Source organism: Echinops telfairi, unplaced genomic scaffold (genome assembly GCF_000313985.2).
Source record: "Echinops telfairi isolate 266 unplaced genomic scaffold, ASM31398v2 ScPeMD7_655;HRSCAF=1070, whole genome shotgun sequence".
Classification (NCBI taxonomy): domain Eukaryota; kingdom Metazoa; phylum Chordata; class Mammalia; order Afrosoricida; family Tenrecidae; genus Echinops; species Echinops telfairi.
In genome coordinates, this window is record NW_022104553.1 from 32,187,056 (window position 1) to 32,205,940 (window position 18,885).

The 18,885-nt window shown below is 55.6% G+C and overlaps 1 protein-coding gene across 1 annotated transcript in view; it reads right to left on the reverse strand.

The window, feature by feature from the left end:
• The window catches only part of RYR1 (ryanodine receptor 1), a 138,629-nt gene that overhangs the window by 109,523 nt on the left and 10,221 nt on the right, over positions 1-18,885 (reverse strand). The window contains exons 2-22 of the mRNA XM_045292707.1: positions 17,901-18,020; positions 16,456-16,560; positions 15,257-15,331; positions 15,067-15,145; positions 14,651-14,763; positions 14,302-14,395; positions 12,324-12,417; positions 12,116-12,190; positions 11,510-11,666; positions 11,245-11,409; positions 8,233-8,354; positions 7,666-7,861; positions 6,842-6,977; positions 6,656-6,751; positions 6,445-6,563; positions 5,703-5,836; positions 5,003-5,244; positions 4,253-4,445; positions 2,507-2,723; positions 679-783; positions 406-509 (exon numbers count right to left, since the gene is read on the reverse strand). Coding sequence (XP_045148642.1) covers positions 406-509; positions 679-783; positions 2,507-2,723; positions 4,253-4,445; positions 5,003-5,244; positions 5,703-5,836; positions 6,445-6,563; positions 6,656-6,751; positions 6,842-6,977; positions 7,666-7,861; positions 8,233-8,354; positions 11,245-11,409; positions 11,510-11,666; positions 12,116-12,190; positions 12,324-12,417; positions 14,302-14,395; positions 14,651-14,763; positions 15,067-15,145; positions 15,257-15,331; positions 16,456-16,560; positions 17,901-18,020 — 2,741 coding nt within the window. The remainder of the gene's footprint in view (positions 1-405; positions 510-678; positions 784-2,506; positions 2,724-4,252; positions 4,446-5,002; positions 5,245-5,702; positions 5,837-6,444; positions 6,564-6,655; positions 6,752-6,841; positions 6,978-7,665; positions 7,862-8,232; positions 8,355-11,244; positions 11,410-11,509; positions 11,667-12,115; positions 12,191-12,323; positions 12,418-14,301; positions 14,396-14,650; positions 14,764-15,066; positions 15,146-15,256; positions 15,332-16,455; positions 16,561-17,900; positions 18,021-18,885) is intronic.

The window sequence follows — 18,885 nt, forward strand, 5'->3', positions numbered from 1 at the left end:
GAGTGAGAGAGTGAGTCAGTGAGACAGTGAGTGAATGAGTGAGTGAATGAGAGTGAGTGAGAGTGAGTCAGTGAATGAGAGTGAGTCAGTGAGAGTCAGTGAATGAGAGTGAGTCAGTGAATGAGAGTGCGTGAGTGAGACAGTGAGTGAGTGAGAGAGTGAGTGAGTGAGAGTGAGTGAGTGAGTGACTGAATGAGAGTGAGTGAGTGAGAGTCGACCCTGTGCATCTTGTTTGCGTCTGTCTCTCTCAGGATTCCTCCTCTCGCCCTTCCTGCCTGTCTCCCTCTCCTTGTCCCTCACCATTTCTGCCCCATAATCCCCATCTCTGCATGTCTCCCTGCCCCTGCCCCAGGAGTGAGAGTCCTGCTACACACACACACATATCCCCCAGGGTGCTCCCTTTACTTGAGTGTCTCTCCGGACATCTGCAGGTTGTAATTCCTCTCCGGCTCTGGGAGGCTGTGGAAGTCCACAAGACACGGGTGCAGCCTCTTATTGTCATCCCGAACCTGCAGAGACCCAGAGTCCCAGCTTCAGGTGCCCTGGCCACCTCCACTCCAACCCCAAAGAACCCTTGGTGCCCCTGAGTCCCGCCACCAGCCACCTGTCCCTCCCCCCACCCCCTTCCCTGCTTCCCCGAGTCTAGCCTGACTCCATCCTGCTGCAGCAGCCCCTCACCAGGCCATAGGTCCAGCCCTGCTCGATGCGAGTCAGGGCCCAGAGCTCATGGATGTTCTCGGCCAGCTTCTCCCGGATGCGTTCCAGATGGGGAGGCAGGACAATCTGGAGTCAGGGGGACAGGCAGGAGGTCGCTCAGAGTCTTCCACCCTGACCTTGTGACCCCGCTCCCAAGGACGCCTGTGAGGTCGGGAAAGATCCTCCCAGAAGCCCCTTTTGACCTTTCCTGGGGTTCCAAAGCCCAACCCCCAGGGCCAGGGCAAGCTGGGCCACATTTAGCTCAACTGGGATGTAAGCATGATCTGGGGGTAAGTCTGTCTCTACTGCTGAGTGGGCACCCCGTGAGAGCAGGGCCTGGAGCCACCTCTGTCCCCTCCCTGTCCCCTAACCCAGAGGAGCTGCTGAGTGAATGAAGGAAGGAAGCCCTTCCTTTTTCTGTCTGAAACTCATCACGATAGTTTGCCCATTAAAATGTCATTGAAGCATAATCATCAGTTGCTGATGCATATGGATGTGCTGGGGTTCTGTGGGGAAGAGATTATGATGATGATGATGGTTATATGAAAGAGAGCAGCGGGCTGGGAGGGGGGCCGGGGACCAGGTCGGGAGGCTAGCAGGCGACAGAGTGGGGAGAGAGACATCCAGGGCGATAGTCGGGAACAGCTGCGTTGAATGTGTGCTGCCTGCTCAGGACTGTGCTAAACTCTTGACATGTTTTCATTCCTCTCCTCTGTCCACAGGAACGCCATGAGGAAACCGAGGCGGGGAGGTACAGTCACGTGCCCAGGGCCACGCGGCTGAAAAACCCAACCTCGACCAGCAGGATCTGAAAGGGAACCTTTCAGCCCCTCTCACGAGGACCCGCCTGGAGAGAAAGTGGGGTATGTGGAGTGGGGGAGGCCTGGCAGGGAAGGGGGGGTGTCCCAGAAAGAAGTTCATGGTGCACTGGGCCAGATCATGGGCCTTGGAATCAGAGTGCTGGGGGTTCATGTCTGCAGTGGGATTGCATAGCTACAAACACCCCTTGAGCCTTACTTTCTTCAACAATACGTTGGGGGCTTCTGCCTACAGTCCGCTTTTTAAAAATTTTTATTAAAAGGTCACTTTATTGGGGGCTCTTACAACTTTTAGTACAATCCATACATCGATTGCATCAGGCATATTTGTACATTCTTTTCCAGACATTTACTTTCTATTGAGCCCTTGGTATCAGCTCCTCTTTTTTCCCCTGTCCCCCCCCCCTCGTGAGCCCTTGATAGATTATAAACTTTTACCATTTTCATATCTCACACTGACCGCTGTCTCCCTTCCCCCAGGGTTTCTGTTGTTCGTCCCCCTAAAGGGGGGCGTGGGGGTGTGGTTGTGTTTCGATCATTACGATCAGTCCCCCCTTCCGCCCCTCCTCTCCCCTCCCTTCTCCCTACCCTTCTGGCATTGCTGTTCCCACTCCTGTTCCTGGATTCCGTGTGTGGTGAGCTCCCATCTCTTATCTGTGCCTGTGCACATGCTCCGGTCTCGTCTGAATTGAGAAGCAGCACTGGGGTCATGATAGTGGGGGCTGAGGACACCTCAAGGACCCAGCGGAACAGTGTGTGCATGGGTGCTTCACTGCACCCTGGGTGACTCATCCCTTCCCCCTACCGCCCTCTTTTTCTGGGGCTACATCTGATTCTGCATTTGGAACCTTGAGAGTCTCCGTTCCCTCCTCTGTGCCTCAATGTCCCCTCCTGTGAACCAACGGTTCTCATTTTCCATCTCAGCTCCCCACCTCTCTGATCCCTAAGCAAGCTCCCTCACCAGGAAACCACCTAGGACAGACCGTAAGTACCTGGATGGTGTCAACGGGGCAGGGCACGAAGTCGGTGTGTGAGAGGCAGCGGCTGGGGCCCACCAGGTGAGCACCCCGAGGTCCCTCCCGCCGATACTCCTTGATCGGCTGGAGATGGAGTCTCTCTCGTGGGAGCACAGCCTCATGGCATGGGGCGTAGCCAGGTGGAGGGAGGAACTTGAATTCACCGTGGCGACCACCCAGGAGGAACCGGACCCTAGGAGAGGACCAGGAATGGGGAGCTTACACAGTCACCAGAGCAGTCCTGAGGCTACTGGAGCATTGTGGAGAGACCTGAGGGGACTGGGAAGTCAGAGGGTTAGAGGGGTCATGAGCAGAAAACTCTAGGGTCAAGAGAATATCCTAATGGAAAGCCTGAGGGCAGTGGAGAGTCTTTGTGGGGTGGAACAGGGCAGAGTGGGGTGTGGAGGACTTAGGGAAGGAGCGTCCACCCAGCTCAGAGAAGAGTGAAGATGACCGCAAGGCCATGGGAAGGTCTTTGGAAGGAGGCTTAGAGTCAAGTTGAAGATTGTGAAAGGTTTTGGGAAAGCCAAGAAGGCCACGTGGACATCAACAAGAGCCTGAAAGAATGATGAGCTAACCACCTGAGTTAGTTAATTGTGCCAGCCTGGCCGATAATCAGGTGTGGGGCTAATTGAAAGGCGGAGGGATAAAGGGGTGGTGAGCTTTGCCTTTCTAGTTCTCGGGTCTCTTGTTTTGTGATGGTTGCACCGGGTGCAGCTGCCTTACCAGTTCCCTGCTTCAGCTTGCAAGATTGACTTCCTATAAGACATCCCCTAGGAGAAGCCGCATGGACCTATCCCGATGCAGCCCTGGGTGCTGGAGCAGCCCTGTGGAGACCCCTGCTAGTGCTGAGACGCTTACACGTTCACTGACTCAGCTTTCCTCCTGCAGTTGGCATCATTGCCTCTGTTTTGTGAGGTGGAGGACTTTGTGGACTGGTGTTGGGTTAATGGGTTAATGTTGGACTTGTGGGCTTGGGCAGCATTGGGTTGGGATGTTTTCGTGATGCACCTTTTCTTTACATAAAACTCTCTCTTATACATGAGTTGCTGTGGATTTGTTTCTCCAAAGTACCCAGACTCACACACCACCATTACCACCGAATGGAGACTGAGAAGTCACCCGGAGAGCCTGAGGCCATTGGGAAAGGCCTGGGTCAATGATAGGTCTGTTAAACATAGCTGGGGGGAAACAGGTTTTTGAAACAACATAGCTGGGGTGAGTGAGTGGTCCCTTGGAGAGTCAGGGGCTATAGACAGGCCCTGGGTGATGCTGGAGTCATGGAGGGGTGGTGAGAAAAGCATGGGTCTTGGTGAGACTCCAAAGTCACTGAGATGTCTTTAGAGAGTCCAGGTTCTTGGAAAGACACAGAAATGAAGTCTGGACTCTGTTGGAAGTTCAGGGAGGAGCTGGGGTCATTATCAGATCACTGCCAAATTTGGAAGTCATTTGGAGGTCGTTCGAGTCTCAGGAAGAGTCTGGGCTCATTGGGAGGTCCCTGGAAAAGTCTGGGGTCATTAGATGGTCCATGTGAAGTTCTGGGGTTACATGGAGGCTGTTGGAAGGACACAGGGTGGGGGGATTTGGTTGGAAGGGCTAGAATCCTGGGGAGACCATTGGAACCTTCCTGTAGGGTTCTGGTTCCCAGGAAGGGATCAGGGAAGCTGTCTCAGATCCCTGCCAGGAGTCGTGGCTGGCCACGGGGCAGGGGCAAGTCCTCACCTGATACCAGCCGAGAAGCTGACAACAGGGAAGAAGAGCCCATCCAGGTTGAAGGCCTCAAAGACGCCCTGCACAGGGCAGCCATTGATCCGGAAGGAGATAGATGGCACACTGAGGTCCAGGCAGCAGCTAACTACATCCTCAGGGGCCAGGAGGTGCTGCCCTGGAGATGTCACTGGGCGTGCCACGTGTCCTGCACCAGAGTCACAGGGAGAAATCAGAGATCAGAAACCTCATGGAATCAGTGATCTCAAGAGACAAGGAGCAGATATTACAGGGCCCAATGGGGACCGGATATTGGTAAACTCAAGGTCGGGTGTTCTCATGGAGAATCCTAGCCTTGAGATTAGGGACGGAGGTCAGCATTCCCCTGAGATTAGGATCCTAAGAGCTGTGGATCAGAGATTAAAGTACTCGTGGAGTTACGATCTTTGAATATTTGGTGTTAGAAGTCAAAGATCAGAGGTCATAATAATTGGGGACAGCTTCCAAAGGATCTTTAGGATTAGAGATCCCATTTCATCTGAGATCAGATACCTGAAGACTATGAAGTAACAGGTCAGAGAAGGGTCGTGGAAGCCTTAGGGTTAGGGCCTTGGGAAAAGAATAAAACAGCCAGGCTCCTTTGAGTTCCAGGGCCCTTGAGCCCCAAGAGGTTTAATCTAAGTCTTGGTAACTCTGAGATCAATGGTCATGAATGAGGGACTTATGGAATTTAGGGGTACAGACCAGAGATTAAGGTCCAGATACCTGTCCATAGATGCAGCCCATCAAAGCCATAGGAATAGAGGTCATCGCCAACTCCGTTGCCGCCCCAGCCCTCGCCTCCTCCGGGGTAGGGGCTGTAGCCTTCAGTGAGGGCCCAACCCACCCGCAGGTGAGTGGGCTGAGCTGTCAAAAACGGAACCACCTCATCCACCATCACTTCAAAGTACCACTTGCCATACTGTGTGGAACCCTCTGCTCGTCCCACAAAGATGTTAGGGCGGATGCTGCACGAAAAAGAAGCACAAGACGGGGCTGAGGGAGGCATAGTGGAGAGCCAGATGGTAGGGTAGGGAGCAGAGAGAGGGGCAGAGACAAAGTGGCACAGAGAGAAAGAGCACAAATAGAGAACGAGATACTAAGAGTGAGATCAAGAAGAAAGACAGGGAGAAAAGCAAACACACACACACACAGAGAAACAGGCAAAGTCAAAAAGAGAAATACAGACACAGAGAAAGAGGAAGGGAAGGAGGGAAGGAAGGAAGAATAAACAGGCAATGATGGTCCCAGGGAGAGAGGAAAAGAGGAGAGAGGCAATGAATGGGGAATGAGGAATAAACTGGAATGGGACAGGGCTCTTCGTTGAGGGATTACGCCCTGGATAACAGACAGTGGAGGGAGTCAGAGAGCGGATTGAAAGGTTCTGAGTTAACCTAGGATTGGGGTTCGGGCCCAGGGCCCAGACCTGGTAACATAGTTGATGAGGTTTGTCTGCAGCAGAAGTTCTCGGCCAGGGAGCAAGTTCTCCGTGATGAGGTCTTGGTTGGAACGCACAGCCACGCCGTTGCACACACACAGGGAGCACAGCACATCCAGGACCTGGAGATCAGAACCAGAGGTCAGGGCGGGAGGGTACCAGAGAAGGTCCAGGGCGAGAAATCAGAGGAAAGGATGATGTCGGGACAGGAGATGGAGACTTGGACGGAGAAGAGGCGGTCGAGGTGGGGAGTTTGGTGATCACAGAGAGGTCAAGGGAGAGGCTTTGGGGCCACATGAGGTGGGAGAAGGCACGAGTCGTGGAAGGAAACACTTGGATGACGAGGTAGGGGATGAGGAGATGGTTCGTGAACAACCACAAGGATCCAGATGAAATTGTAGATCACCTGGGCTGGCAGACGCACGCCGTAAGGTAATGTGTGAAGTGATTAGAGATCGTTCAAGAGGCACTGGCTGAACCCGTGGCAAACTGGAGCATGTGGATGCAGCCCAACTAAAGGCAGTGCAACGTGACAGCTAAAGCACCCCCGCGCATCTAAGAACAGCAAAGGCTGTTCCCAGAGCCATGAGTTCGAGACCCAGGGGCTGAGATGGACGTGCTGGGAGGAGTCCAGGTGAGGTGAGGAAGGGAAGGCAAGGAGTGAGGGCACCCTGGGGAGAAGCCAGAAGTCAAGCGTTCAGGGTGAGAGGTCAAGGGTGAGGGGACTGACCTTGTGGTTCCTCCCATGCTTGTCCAAGAGGGAGATGATGGATTTGATGTGGTTCTCCTGAATGATGTTCAGGACCTCAGGGCTCTCAATCAGGACGCAATACAACACCTCCAGGATCCCTGAGCACGCGGCGCCAAGGTGGGCGGTCAGAGAGCTGTAGCCCCACCCCCTTCCTCGAGCCCCGCCCCCTCACTCCCCCTGGGGTCTCTACCAGAGGAGGCCTCCAGTCGATCCAGCTTGCTGACCAGCCAGTCCAAGTTGGTGGAAAAGAGCGCACAGTTCGTGCGGTTGCCTCGGATCAGAGAGGCTGAGGGTGGAGAGTGGGGGAAGGGTGTCAGACCCCACCGAACTGGGGAACTGGTGTGCTGGAAGGGGAGTCCGGACGGGGGGTCCTTACCCAGGAGTTCATAGAGCAGATTCACAATCTCTTTCCAAGACTCAGCCGCCTCCTCCCCTGCAAACTCGGCAAAGTGGGCCGCAGTGGTGTAGACATTCAGACGGTCGATGCAATTCAGGACCAAGGAGAGCATCCCCTGCGGCGGGGAGGGAAGACAGGGCGGGCCCTTGGTTCCAGTTCACACAACAACTACTCACTGTGCGCGCTGGGCACTCCTGGGTCTAAACTAGTGATTCTCAACCTTCCTAATGCCGCGACCCTTTCATACAGTTCCTCATGCTGTGGTGACCCCCCAACCAGAAAATTATTTTCGTTGCTACTTCATCACTGTAATTTTGCTACTGTTATGAATCAGGTGACCCCTGTGAAAAGGTGGTTCGATCCCCAGCGGGGTCGCGATCCATAGGTTGAGCACCGTTGAGTCCAACCAAGCACATAAGCACGTGCAGAGAAAGGTCCTCATCATTCTTTTTCCTGGCTCCCCAAATCAGCCCTTGTCCTCTCCACCTCCACCCCTAACATAATACCCCCTTTCTAAGGACAGAGCATTCCTTTGCATTCTCTTTCACACTTCCTTCTTCCAGGGAAGTGAGAGTCCCATCTCCTGGCTCCAAATGATCCCCATGCCCCCTTCCCCATACCCTCTGCTCCTCCCTCAAGGCCCCACCCAATAAGGCGGCCCCGCCCAGTAAGGAGGCCCCTCCCTTCTCCTCATAGGTAGGCCCCGCCTTCCTCACACATGCTCCCCATCCCTGCTGTCCTCCCAGTTCCCACTTCCCTCGGCCCGCCCCGCCCAGGCCCCGCCTGCCTGGCGGTCGCCCCACCTCTTCCTGGAAGAGGCTCTGGCGGTTCCGCAGACTGCGAAGCTTGGTCTGCTTCTCCTCGTGCTGCAGCTCCTCCGACGGCGGCTCGAAGTAGCCGATGAGGTCCTGCAGGCTCAGGATGACGCCCTCAATGGGCAGCGCCGTGCCAGCCGGGGGCCCGGCACCCCTCGGTTTCCCGCTGAAGCTGTCCAGGCCCCTGCAAGGATGGCACTGCTGTCAGGCTGGGGGCTGGGGGTTGTCCGCCTGCCTGCACGGCCACCCCCCCCTCCCACGAGCCCCCTTCCGGCAGAACCACGGAGGGCAGAGGCCGGGATCATCCGATGGCCAGGAGCAGCGCTGGGACTGAGAGGCTCCTGTGCAGACACAGGGGTCAGGGCGAGGATGACCCCCGGCCAGAGGTCTAGAGATCGGAGATGTGAAAGTTCGCCGAGCAGGACAGTGGGGCCAAAGGTCAGCTTGGGCGTCACGGGTTTACAGCGAAGCCGTTCCGAGGGATGCAAGTCAGGGGGGGCGGTGGATGGAGGTGGAAGAGTCAGGTGGATGGGTGGACGGCAGGGCGTGGCTCACTTGATGAAAAGGTTGTAGAGGCCCGCGGTGCTGTAGATCATTCGGGCAGCCTGGGACTCCGCCTGCTGACATCGGGACATGGACAGCGCATCGTCCATGTGGCCTTCCTGGTGCAGCATGGCCTGGGGGGTGGGAACGAAGAGGTCAGGACAGGCCCCTGAGACCTCGACTCAGACCCTCACCGACTCAAGACTCTGCCTGGCTCTTCCTCTCTCTGTTTCTTTCTTTTCTGGTTCCAGAGCCCGGTGCTGTGGTGGGGGAAGTGTTGGCAGTTCTAAGCCCACCAGGTGCCCTGCGGGAGGAAGCTGCGGCTGTCTACACTCGCAGAAACTCTCTGGGGGCAGTTCTACTCTGTTCTATCAGGTCACTATGAGCTCAAATTGACTCGATGGCAGTGGGTCCGGGCTTAGCATTCACTGTTTCTCTCTTTGCCTTCCTCTTTGTCTGTCCCTCACTGTGCTCTCTGTCTGTCTCTGTCCCTCGCTGTCTTTTTCTCCCTCTTTCTCATCTCTAGCCCAAACTCTCTTTCCCACTTGGGTCTCTCTGCTATCTTCCTCCCCCCCCTCCCCCACCCCACCCCCCGCCCCCCTTCTCACCAGTCTCCTGGCCAGGCCCTTTCCACCTGAATCTACTATTACTTTTACATCTTCTCCCTCCCAGAATGCTCTACGCAGGGGTGCCTCAATGCCAACATGGCCACAGAATGTCTGAGCACCTTTCTGGCATGAGATCATCACCTTGTCGAGGTGACCTGAGAGGACCTCTATCAGTTACAAATACCATCTTTTATGGGTTGAATTGGGTCCCCCGGAAATGGTATTGAGGACCCTAATCTCTACACCTGTGGCTCCAGTCCCATCTGAGAGTGGGCTGTCTTTGTTATGCTAACTAGGCAGTTTGAGTCTGTCCTATGGGGGTGAAGGTGGAGTGTGCCACCAGGGAATCTCTTTTGAGACATAGAAGAGAATAAATAAGCACATGAAAGAAGCAGAGATCCCAATCCACATGGAGTTGGTTCCAGAGCAGAAGCTCAAAAGAGACAAGGACCTGCCTCCAGAGTCAATAGAGCGAAACCCTTCCCCTACACCCATTGTCCATGGAGACAAGATTCTGCACCCTGCTTTGGTGAGTAAGCCACTGGGGTCTTGGAGGCTCATGGGCAGCCCTCTGGGGTGCTACTACTGGTCTCTCCCTCTCTGGAAACAAAACGAGTAAAGAGAATCAGGGACAGATGGAAACAGTTAATCCAACGGACTCATGGACCATGTGGACATCAATCTGCAAGACCTTGAGACCAGAAGAACTAGACGGTGCTGGCTACTAGTATCAACTGCTCTGAAAGGGACCACATTAGAAGGTCCTGGAGAGAGTGAGAGAAAGGATGTGGAACAAGACTCAAATCATAAAAAAATGAGCGGTCTGACTGGTAGGATAGAGACCGGAGGAACCCCTAAGACTATGGCCCTTCGTCCCCCTTCAGATCTGGAAATGAACTCACTCCCATGGCTCAACTGTCAGCCAAACCATGGGCTGAACAATCACACTAGGGCTGTACAAACACGTTAGCATAATCGGCCATTTAAATTCACAAGGCAAGCATTTACCCAAGGGCAAAGCCCAAGAGGGTTGGGAAAGAGAGGAGAGGAGATGGGAGGCAGAGGAAGGAAGAAGGACGGGCGATGTCACCCTGTGGGGACTGCAAGGCATGGGATGACACAGAACCCAGGAGGCGTTGAATGGAATACCGATCTGCTCTGGAGACCTTCACCCAATTCACAACCAAAGGTTTTTGAAAAACCTGTATGAGACCAAGAAGTCAAGCATGACGCTAAAGATAAGATATGGGGGGGGGGGCAGGGAAACTCGAACACTGGAAAAGGAACCATCAGAACACAAAGAGAAGGGGGGGCGCATTGAGGAAAAGGTGCCCCGTGTCGCTGAAAAATCTGTGCAATGATGCTCAACTGGGGAGCTAATCTACTGTGTCCACTTTCGCTGGAAACGCTCAAATATTGTTTACAAAATCATAGTACCATCCTTCACCTCCACCCCAATATCCAATCAATTAGAAAATCCTGTTGCTCCCACCCTCAAAATACAGCCAGGATCTGACCCCTTCTCCCCCTCCACAGCCCTCACTCAGGTCCCGTTCACCGTGGTCTCCCACTTGAACCACTGTAGCATCCTACCCACTTAGCTCCCTATTTGTCCCTCCTACACTCTGTTCCCATGGACAGCCAAGGACTTTGCGAGTCCCTGAATTGGATCATGTCCCTCTTTTGCTCAAAACACCCCCATGGCTCCTCCTTACTCGGCACCACCTGCCCTCAACAGTTCCTGCCACTTGCCCCTGACTTGCTCTGCTGCAATCACCCTGAGGGTGCTTTCTGGTAGTGCGTTAAGTCACGTTTATACCAACCCCAGGACCTTTGCACTGTTGTCTCCTGTGTCCAATGAGCTTTCCCATACCTCTAGAATAAAACCAGTTGCTTCCCAAAGGACCTTTGATTCGCCATGTCTCTTTTTACTCCCCAAACACCGAGGACAAGTTGATTCATCACTGGTGGCATGGTGATTATGTGTTGGGCTGCGAACCTCAAGGTTAACAGTTCAAAACCACCATGGGAGAAGGGTGAGGCTTTCTACTCTCATCAAGAGTTACCGTTTCAGAAACCTACTGGGGCAGTGCTACCCTGTCGTATAGGGTCACCATGAGTCAGAGTTGACTCAATGGCAGCAAACTGTTCAGTTTAATGGTTTGTCGGATGTTATGCTCACTCTGTCACTATCTGTCTCTGACTCCATTTTTCTGCTTCCATGTCTCCCCGAGTTTCTGTCTCTCCTTCCCTCTCGCTCACTGTCTCTTCCCTTTGCTGTTGCCTATCTCTCCCAGACTCCCTCTCCCCAGCTTTCTCACAGCACCTGTCTACAAACCTGGAAATCTCACCATGCCTGCCACCCCCTTCTAGCTCCTGCCCACACCCCTGCCTCTCCCCTCCACCAGGCACCCACCTTTCTCTTGAGCACGCCAAGTCGCAGGGCCTTGGGGTCCGGGGCGGCATAAGTGAGCCACAGGCCGGAGCCCACATGCTGCACGAAGCACAGTGACTCGCCATACTTGATCTCAGGTGGCCCCATGCCCTCCACGTCCCTCTTGGGGGCCACGTCTAGCTTTTCCTACAGGGCCAGAGGACAGAGGTGAGCTCCCTCCATGCTGCGTGAGGGACACGCGGGTACTTGGGGCTCCAGACCAGGGAGGTCCCACTGAGCCCCGGACCTTGGAGATGCGGAAGCAGAAGGAGGTGGCCTTGGTGTGGGCCTTGCTGGCGTCGACCACCACCAGGCCCTGGTCCTCAGTGAGGCCCAGGTACCGCCCTGTGGTCACGTGCCGGATGCGGAGAGGCTGGCCCCAGCGCAGGTGGCTCCCGCTCCAGCTGCAGAAGGTGAGGGGGAGGAGACAAGGACTTCAGCCTTCCGTGCCCACCGAAGCCTGGGTCCACAGCTGTTCGAGCCCCCAGCAGTCCTCCAGGGGGCTCCATCTTCCTCTAAGCCCCCAAATCTCCCTCCATAAACTCAATCCTCTTGGCCCCCCAAAGATTCCTGTAGGTGCCCCAACTGCCTCCAGTGGCCCCAGTCTTTCTAGGCTCTTCCTCTTCTCTTTGCCAACTCCCCACACTTTCAGTCTCACCCTCAGGCCTCCCTCAGGGACCCCCAATCCTCCCCTTCAAACTTCCCATTTTCTCCAGACTCCAGGATCCCTGAAAGCATCTCTCTCTTGGAATTCCTAGAATTTCTTTCCAAATCCCCCAGTCCCTTCCTCAAATCTTCCTTCAAGATCCTTCCCCCCACTCCCCAGCCCCAGGCTCGCCTCTCTGCGCCTCACCTGATCCTCAGAGGCTCCAGCCTCCAGAGGGAGCGGGCGTGGGTGCACACAGCACCTCCCTCGTAGTGGACAAGCCTAGGGACACGGAGACACAGAGCTCCCTGCTGACCATCCATTCATTCCAGAGTACCCAGAGGCTTCCCACTCCTCAATCAACCTTTGTCCCCTGCCATCCAGACCCCAGGGACCCCTTGTCCCCAGCCCAGACCTGCGCTGGTCTTCACTGTCAGCAGGGGAAATGGTCAGACATTCATCCATGTGCCCATGAAAGAGGCGGAGGACGTGACCCCCCGTGACGTAGCCTGGAAGGAGAAAGGGAAGGCAGGCATTGGAAGGTTCAGGGGCAAAGCTGAAGTCTGGATGCCTGGCTCCTCCCGTTGTGAGACTCTCAGGGCTGCGTTTTGATGTTTGAAGTGATGGGTCTTAGGATTAGGGGTCTAGTCATGGAGGTTTCAGAGTACAAAGTGGTAACATGAGATTTGAGGTCAAGTATGAGACCTGAAAGGGGGCATGAGATTTGGTGTCTGAGGTTAGGGATGTAAGTTTGGGGCTGGGGGCTGGGTCTGCAGGGCTGAAGCTGGGGGATGTGGGGCATTGTGAGTTTGTAGAGCGAAGTTTGTGGCACCCACCTAGTAGTTTGTTGTGCTGTGGTCCCTTCCGTGCTTTTGTGATGCTAGAAGCTATGCCTCCAGTATTTCAAATACCAATAGTGTCAACCAAGCTAGATAGGTACCAGTGGAGCCCCAGGCAGTGAGCCTTCTGAATTAGAAGGTGCCCCCACAGTGGCTGCAACAATGGGTTCAACCATGGCAGTGATCTTGACAATGATACCAAACTAGACGATGTTTTGTCTCATACAGAAGGTCATCGTGAGCTGGAGTCAATTCAATAGCAACATATAACAACAACAGGTGTGCGTCTAACGACGGCTCTCAATTTGTATGATGGAGGTTAGAGCTCAGAGTATATGGTCAGGGATACGAGTCTAAGACTCTAAATTGATCGGGGTCAGGTTTTTAGGGCATAACCCTTAGAGAGACTGGGTTGAGAGGTGTAATGGTTGGGTCTGAAGTTTGGGATTTGAATTTAGGGCCTGAGTCTTGGGTTTGAGGGGATTGAGGCTGAGATCTGAGCTTTAGGGTACCCCTTTTGCAAAGTCAATATCTTATCGTTTGAAGCGGGTGGGTCTGAGCATCAGAGTCTGGGATTTATTAAGGTTTACGTTTGGGGATCTGTGGTTTTGAGTCTCAGGTTGGGTTGTGTGGTAGTTGGATGATTTGTCAACTTCAAATTTTATGAAAACACAGGGGTGGAGTCCAGCCTGATGGTGCCTTGTAGGGGGTGTGGTCTTCATATAAGAAGAAACCAGGAACCTCCCTCTCTCTGCCCCTCTGCCTTCCTGCCTGCTGGAATTCTGCCTGCCTCCAGGGGCAGCCCCTGTGAGCTGCCCGACCCTGAGAGCTGTCAGTATTCTGCATGTTCCCACCGACCGTGGATCCATGAGACTCTGCACCCACCAGCCTGCGATCTTCCTACTTCACTGGCCTTCAACTACCTGAGTCTAGCCTCCAATTTATGGACACAAGTGGGACTGGGCTGGGATGCCTTCTTGGTATATAATTATCTCTTGATATAAATAAAGCTCTTTCTTATCCATATGTGAATGTCACTGGATTTGTTTCACTAGACCGTCTAGACTAACACAGGCTGCTTTGTTGGGGGGGCTTTGAAGGGGGTGGTGTCTAAGATTTGGGACCTAGATGTTGGGGTTTTGCATCTGGGGATTTGATTCGGAGAGTTTGCTTTTTGTGGATGGGGCTTTGGGGTAACAGCTGGAGGTCTGCAGGAGGTGGTCTGAAGCCTTCTACATGAGGGTCTTGGAATGGGAAGTTTGCATTTGGGGATATGAGATGGTGGTCCACGCTTGTGGCCTCTGGAGTTTGGTTTGCAAAGTTCTGGGACCCAAATGTACAGCTGTTACCTCCAGGCTGGGAGACCGGTCCATGAGCTTTGGGGATAAATCCTTTGGGATCTGAGATCGGGAGTCAAACACTGAGTTCTGGGTTTGGGAGTCTGAATTTGGGGCTTCTGGACTAGGGTGACACTCAGAGGTCTCAGTCGCGCGGAGGCAGACTTGGGAGAGCTCGGTTTGGGGGCCTAGGGTTATCAGTGTTCGGGGTCCTCACCCTCTTCGCAGCGGGAGCAGATGGGGTTCATGTTCCACAGCGTCTGCATGAAGGAGGCGTCCACCTGGAGCTCGCCGCTGGCTGTCGACAGATGCTGGGGGACAACCAGCAGGTGGCGTCAGAGGGGCGGAAGGGGCGGGGCTAGAGGCTCGGCGTCAGAGGCCGGAAATCAAAGCTGGGTGTGCCGGAGACCACGGTGGACGGCGGGGAGTCCGCAGACAGGGAAGTCAAGGTCCCGTTGGGCAATGGGGGGGGTCAGAGTTCAAGAGCAGAGGACGCCCCCCCATCTCGTGCTGAGAGAAGTTGCCCTGGCCGGGAACTGGGGCCGGGAGGGGGTGGGGTTGCTCACCAGGTAGCGCTCAGAGGAGACGCTAACGAGGATGAGGTCATCTCCCACACGGACCTTTTCCCCTTCTGACCTCTGCTTGGAGGCTGGGTGCATCGTCCACCAGCAGGCTTCACCTGGGGGGCGGGGGTTGGAGGGGGGGCAGGCAGTGGGGTGTTAGACGACAGGTCCCAGAATGCTCTTCCCCAGGGCATTGCCAGCCCCAGAGCCTGCCAAGTGCTGTGCCCCCTCCCCCGCTTCCCCGAGGCCCCCAACGACTGCCTAAAACGTACCGCTTCCTGCCCCCAGACCTTTGCCTGCTGATCCCCTCTGCCTGCCAGTCTCCCTGACCACTACGCACCCGGCACCCGTCTACGCCCCTGGAGGCGAGCCCCAGACCCCGGGTCACTCCTCTGCCCGCAAGCCCACGAGCCCTGCACCTGTAGCGTCCTCCTGCAGTCCCACATCGAAGGCCAGCTTGTCCGTCAAGGAGCGAGAAGTGGTGAGGCAGCTCAGATACTAAGGTTGTAGGCGGGAGGGGGCCGTGTCAGCCTGCTGGCTCCTGAACCAGCCATCTCCCCCCTCCACGAACCCCTCGGCCCCTCCTACAGTCCCCCTTTCCAGACTCACCATGCGGCTGTGGGCGTGCCGGAGCAGGATGGCATGGCCATACAACAGCGTCCTGTGTCCCCCACCCTGGGACGACTAGTGCAAGGGTAGGGGTGGAGGAAGGGCATATTGTGAGCACAGACCCCTGGACTCTCAAGACCCTCCCCCAAGGCACCTAGAGTCATTATTGAGGGGCTCTTTCTTGCTGCCCATAAAATACCAGGCACGGCCTCAGAGGTTAAAAAAAAAAAAAAAATCACCTCCGTTGAGACCCCCAACTTGATTTTCTGCCTCCGACTCCCAGTTCATCAGACCAGGGGCGATGTGAGTACGAAGCTTGTGGATGGGTCATTTCATATTCCCCAGGGCCCATTCTCACCTCCTTCCTTCCACCATTTTGTTGGCTGGGCCCAGAAGCCATGCAGGGAAGCAGAGCCCCTCCTCCAGGCACCGGGGAATGCTCAAGAAAGGCCCTGAATTTGGTGTTTCCTGAGGCCTCCCTAACTTGTGAAACCCAGCTGAGGCACACACGCCACTACAGTCCACCCCTTGTCTGCTGTTCCACTGTCCCCTGTGGAGATCTGCAGGCTGTACGTTCCCTTGTGCTGGGACCTCCTTCCGGAGTACACAGAGACCTGGCCCCTCAGGACGTCAGGGACCGCCCAGCAGTCTGATGACCTCATGCCTCTCCACACACACATGCCCATGCTGAGGGTGCCATGTGACAGTGCCCCCTGATCGCATGGCAGGCCCACTCCTGGGAGGACATCCACACTTGGGATGGGAGAACAGGAAGAGGGAGGTCCCATGCTGGGACAAGAGTGGGGGAAAGGATGAGGAAGAGGAGAATGAAGAACAGAGAAGGACGGAGTTCATGGGGGCTTGGAAGCCCCCCGCCACCTTCCTTCCTTCCTTCTTTCCTTCCTTCCTTCCTTCTTGCCTGCCTAGCCTGTCCTGGGCTCCACAGCCCTGGACAGCAGGGGTGGGGGAGACCCCCTTCGGTCCCTGTGTGCAGGAAAGTGGGCCCAGAGACGGGCCTGGGGCCAGGAAGGACAGGTGACACCCAGGGTCTGACCTACCCACTTATCCAAATTGAGGGCCTGTGGGGCAGGGTGGGGGGAGAGAGGAAGAAGAGCAGATGGTGAAGCAGCCCAGTCCACCCTCCCTCCCTGTGCCTGCCCTGCCCCTGCCCCTGCCCCTCACCCCACGTGGGGCCTCACCTCCACACCAGCCTCCACCGTGTTGGCCAGCATCTCCTGCAGGGCCCGCACAGACAGCGACTGCTCCAGCACAAAGCAGCAGATAGCCAGATCAGGTGGAACATTCTGGGTGGGGCAATGAGAGGCGAGGGCACACTTGAAGACCCACCCTCAGGACCATTCCCTGGAACCCCTCCTGGCCCTGGTCTGAACCCCCATGCCCCTTAGACATCACGCCCTCCACCGCCCCCCTCAGACACACCTTCCCTCCACTCCTAAGGACCCCTAAGGCTTGTGCTTCCAGTCTGTTCCAACCCTAGGGCTTGCAAGCTGGAAAGCAGCCTGCTGCAACTTCCCCCACAGAGCAGCTGGGGGCTCACAGCGCCCACCTTCAGGCAGCGCAATTGCCCACTGCACTACCAGGGCCCCTCGCCCTCGCCCCCCAAAGTTCATAGAAGACTGTATACTCCCCTCCCCACTCAGACCCTAAGCTCACAGGAAGGCCCAACCCTATGCCTTCCCCTTCAGACATGCTGCACTTCTTCCAACTCCTGCCCAATGCCTCCCCCTTCAGAGAGCCCCTCTCCCCTCCAGTTCCTGAGGAAGTCCCACCTCCCGCCTCCAACATCAGGTAGTCCCTGCTCCTGCCTTCTCCCAGAGACTGCTTCAGCACACGGAGGAATTCTGATTTCTCCCTCTTCAGACCCCCCTCCCTGTCACCCCAGATTCCTCCAGACCCCTCCTTTGGGTGTGTCTCTTGCCCCCCCCTTACAATCTCCCCCCAGATACCTGTTCACTCCGACTTTCAGGCTCCCGCCCTCCCTCCCCCCTTTCCAAAGTCTCCTCTCTCTCAAATCTTGGGTCCACCTCATTCTCCGGCCCTGTGTGCCCTCAGACCTCAGCTTCCTACCACCTCTCAGTCTCCAGCCACGTCCCCAGGGAGCTCTGCTGCGATCACCCTCCTCACCCCCAGGTTGTCTTCACCTTCAGTCCAACACCCTCAGGGATCTCTGCCTTCTCCAGGTCACCGGGCCTTTCCCCTTGGGAACCCCAAGCCTCACACCTCCGAACCACCTCTTACTCCCTGAGCCCCGACTCCTCTCTGTGCCTCCCTGTCAAAGTCCTCCCTCTAAAACACCCAGGGCCCCTCCCTCCTCAGACCCAAGGCCTCAGGCCCCTCAAAGACCCTGCCCCTGCCTCCTGAGAGCTCCAACATCTACTTTCTAGAACCTTCCCATGGACTCAGGCCACCTCCTCCTTGGATGGAAGACTTCCTGCCCCCTCCAGTGGCCCCCTTTTTAGCCCACTAGACTCCCAGACCCTCCCTCCACAGAACCCTAGCCCTCTCTCCCTCGTAGCCCTCAATCTCTCCAGTCAGTACCCCCACCCTCCAAACCCAGAGCCCTCTTCTGCGGACCCAAGACTCCGGCACCCTGGGGCTCCCTCCCTGGTCCACAGGCACAGACCTGGGCATTGCTGGTGGGTTCCAGGAAGCAGAGCCGGTTCCCGAAGCCCTCGGCGGCCAGGCACAGCTTCAGCTGCTCCTTGAGCACGGTGGCATTGCACTGTAGGACCACTTCGTCCTCCTGCGGGTGGGCACTGAGCGTCAGGGTCCATCTGGCCCCTCACCCCACCCTTCCCAGTCTGAAAGCATCGCCACCGTGTGTCTTCCAGTCGATTCCAGCTCATAGTGGCCTGACCGGACCGGGTTGAATTGCCCATACGGTCTCCTAAGCTGTCATCCTTATGGGAATAGATCACTGGGTCTTTTCATTTCTCCCTGTAGAGCAGCTGGTGGGTTCGAACCACCAACGCTTCCTTCCCATCCCCAGCCAAGCACTAAACCATCGCTCCTCTAGAACTCTTTAGGGAAAGAGAAACCAAAATCCCGCTGGCAAGGTGAAGTTGATTCAGACTCATAGTGAGTCTTTGTGGAATTTCCAAGGCTGTGAAAAGAATAGCAAGAGAGAGCCTGGTGGTATAGTGGTTAGGCGTTAGGCTGTGATCTGCATGGTCCCCAGTTCAAAACCACAGCAGAAAGATGGCTTTCTACTCCCATAAACAGTTACAGCCTTGGACAAGGGGGTCACTATGAGTCAGCGTTTACTCAATGGCAGTGAGTTTGGGTTGTGTTGTGTTATTGTTGTTGTTGTTGTTGTTGTTTAAATCTTTACAGGAGCAGGCAGATCACCTCAACTTTCTCCCAAAGAGCAGCTGGTGGGTTTGAACCACAGATGTTACAGTTAACAATCCAACGCTTACCTGGACAGCGCCACCAGGGCTCCTCAGCTATTAATAATAGCCACCTCACCCCAATATATTGAGCCAAGGCCTGTGCTGAGTGCCACAGAGACCCCTAGCAGCCCCCTCAGATAGAAGCTGTTTTCACGTGGAGAAAATGAGGCCCGGGAAGGGTATTGCTTCCCCAAGGCCACCCAGCTGTAAGAGAAG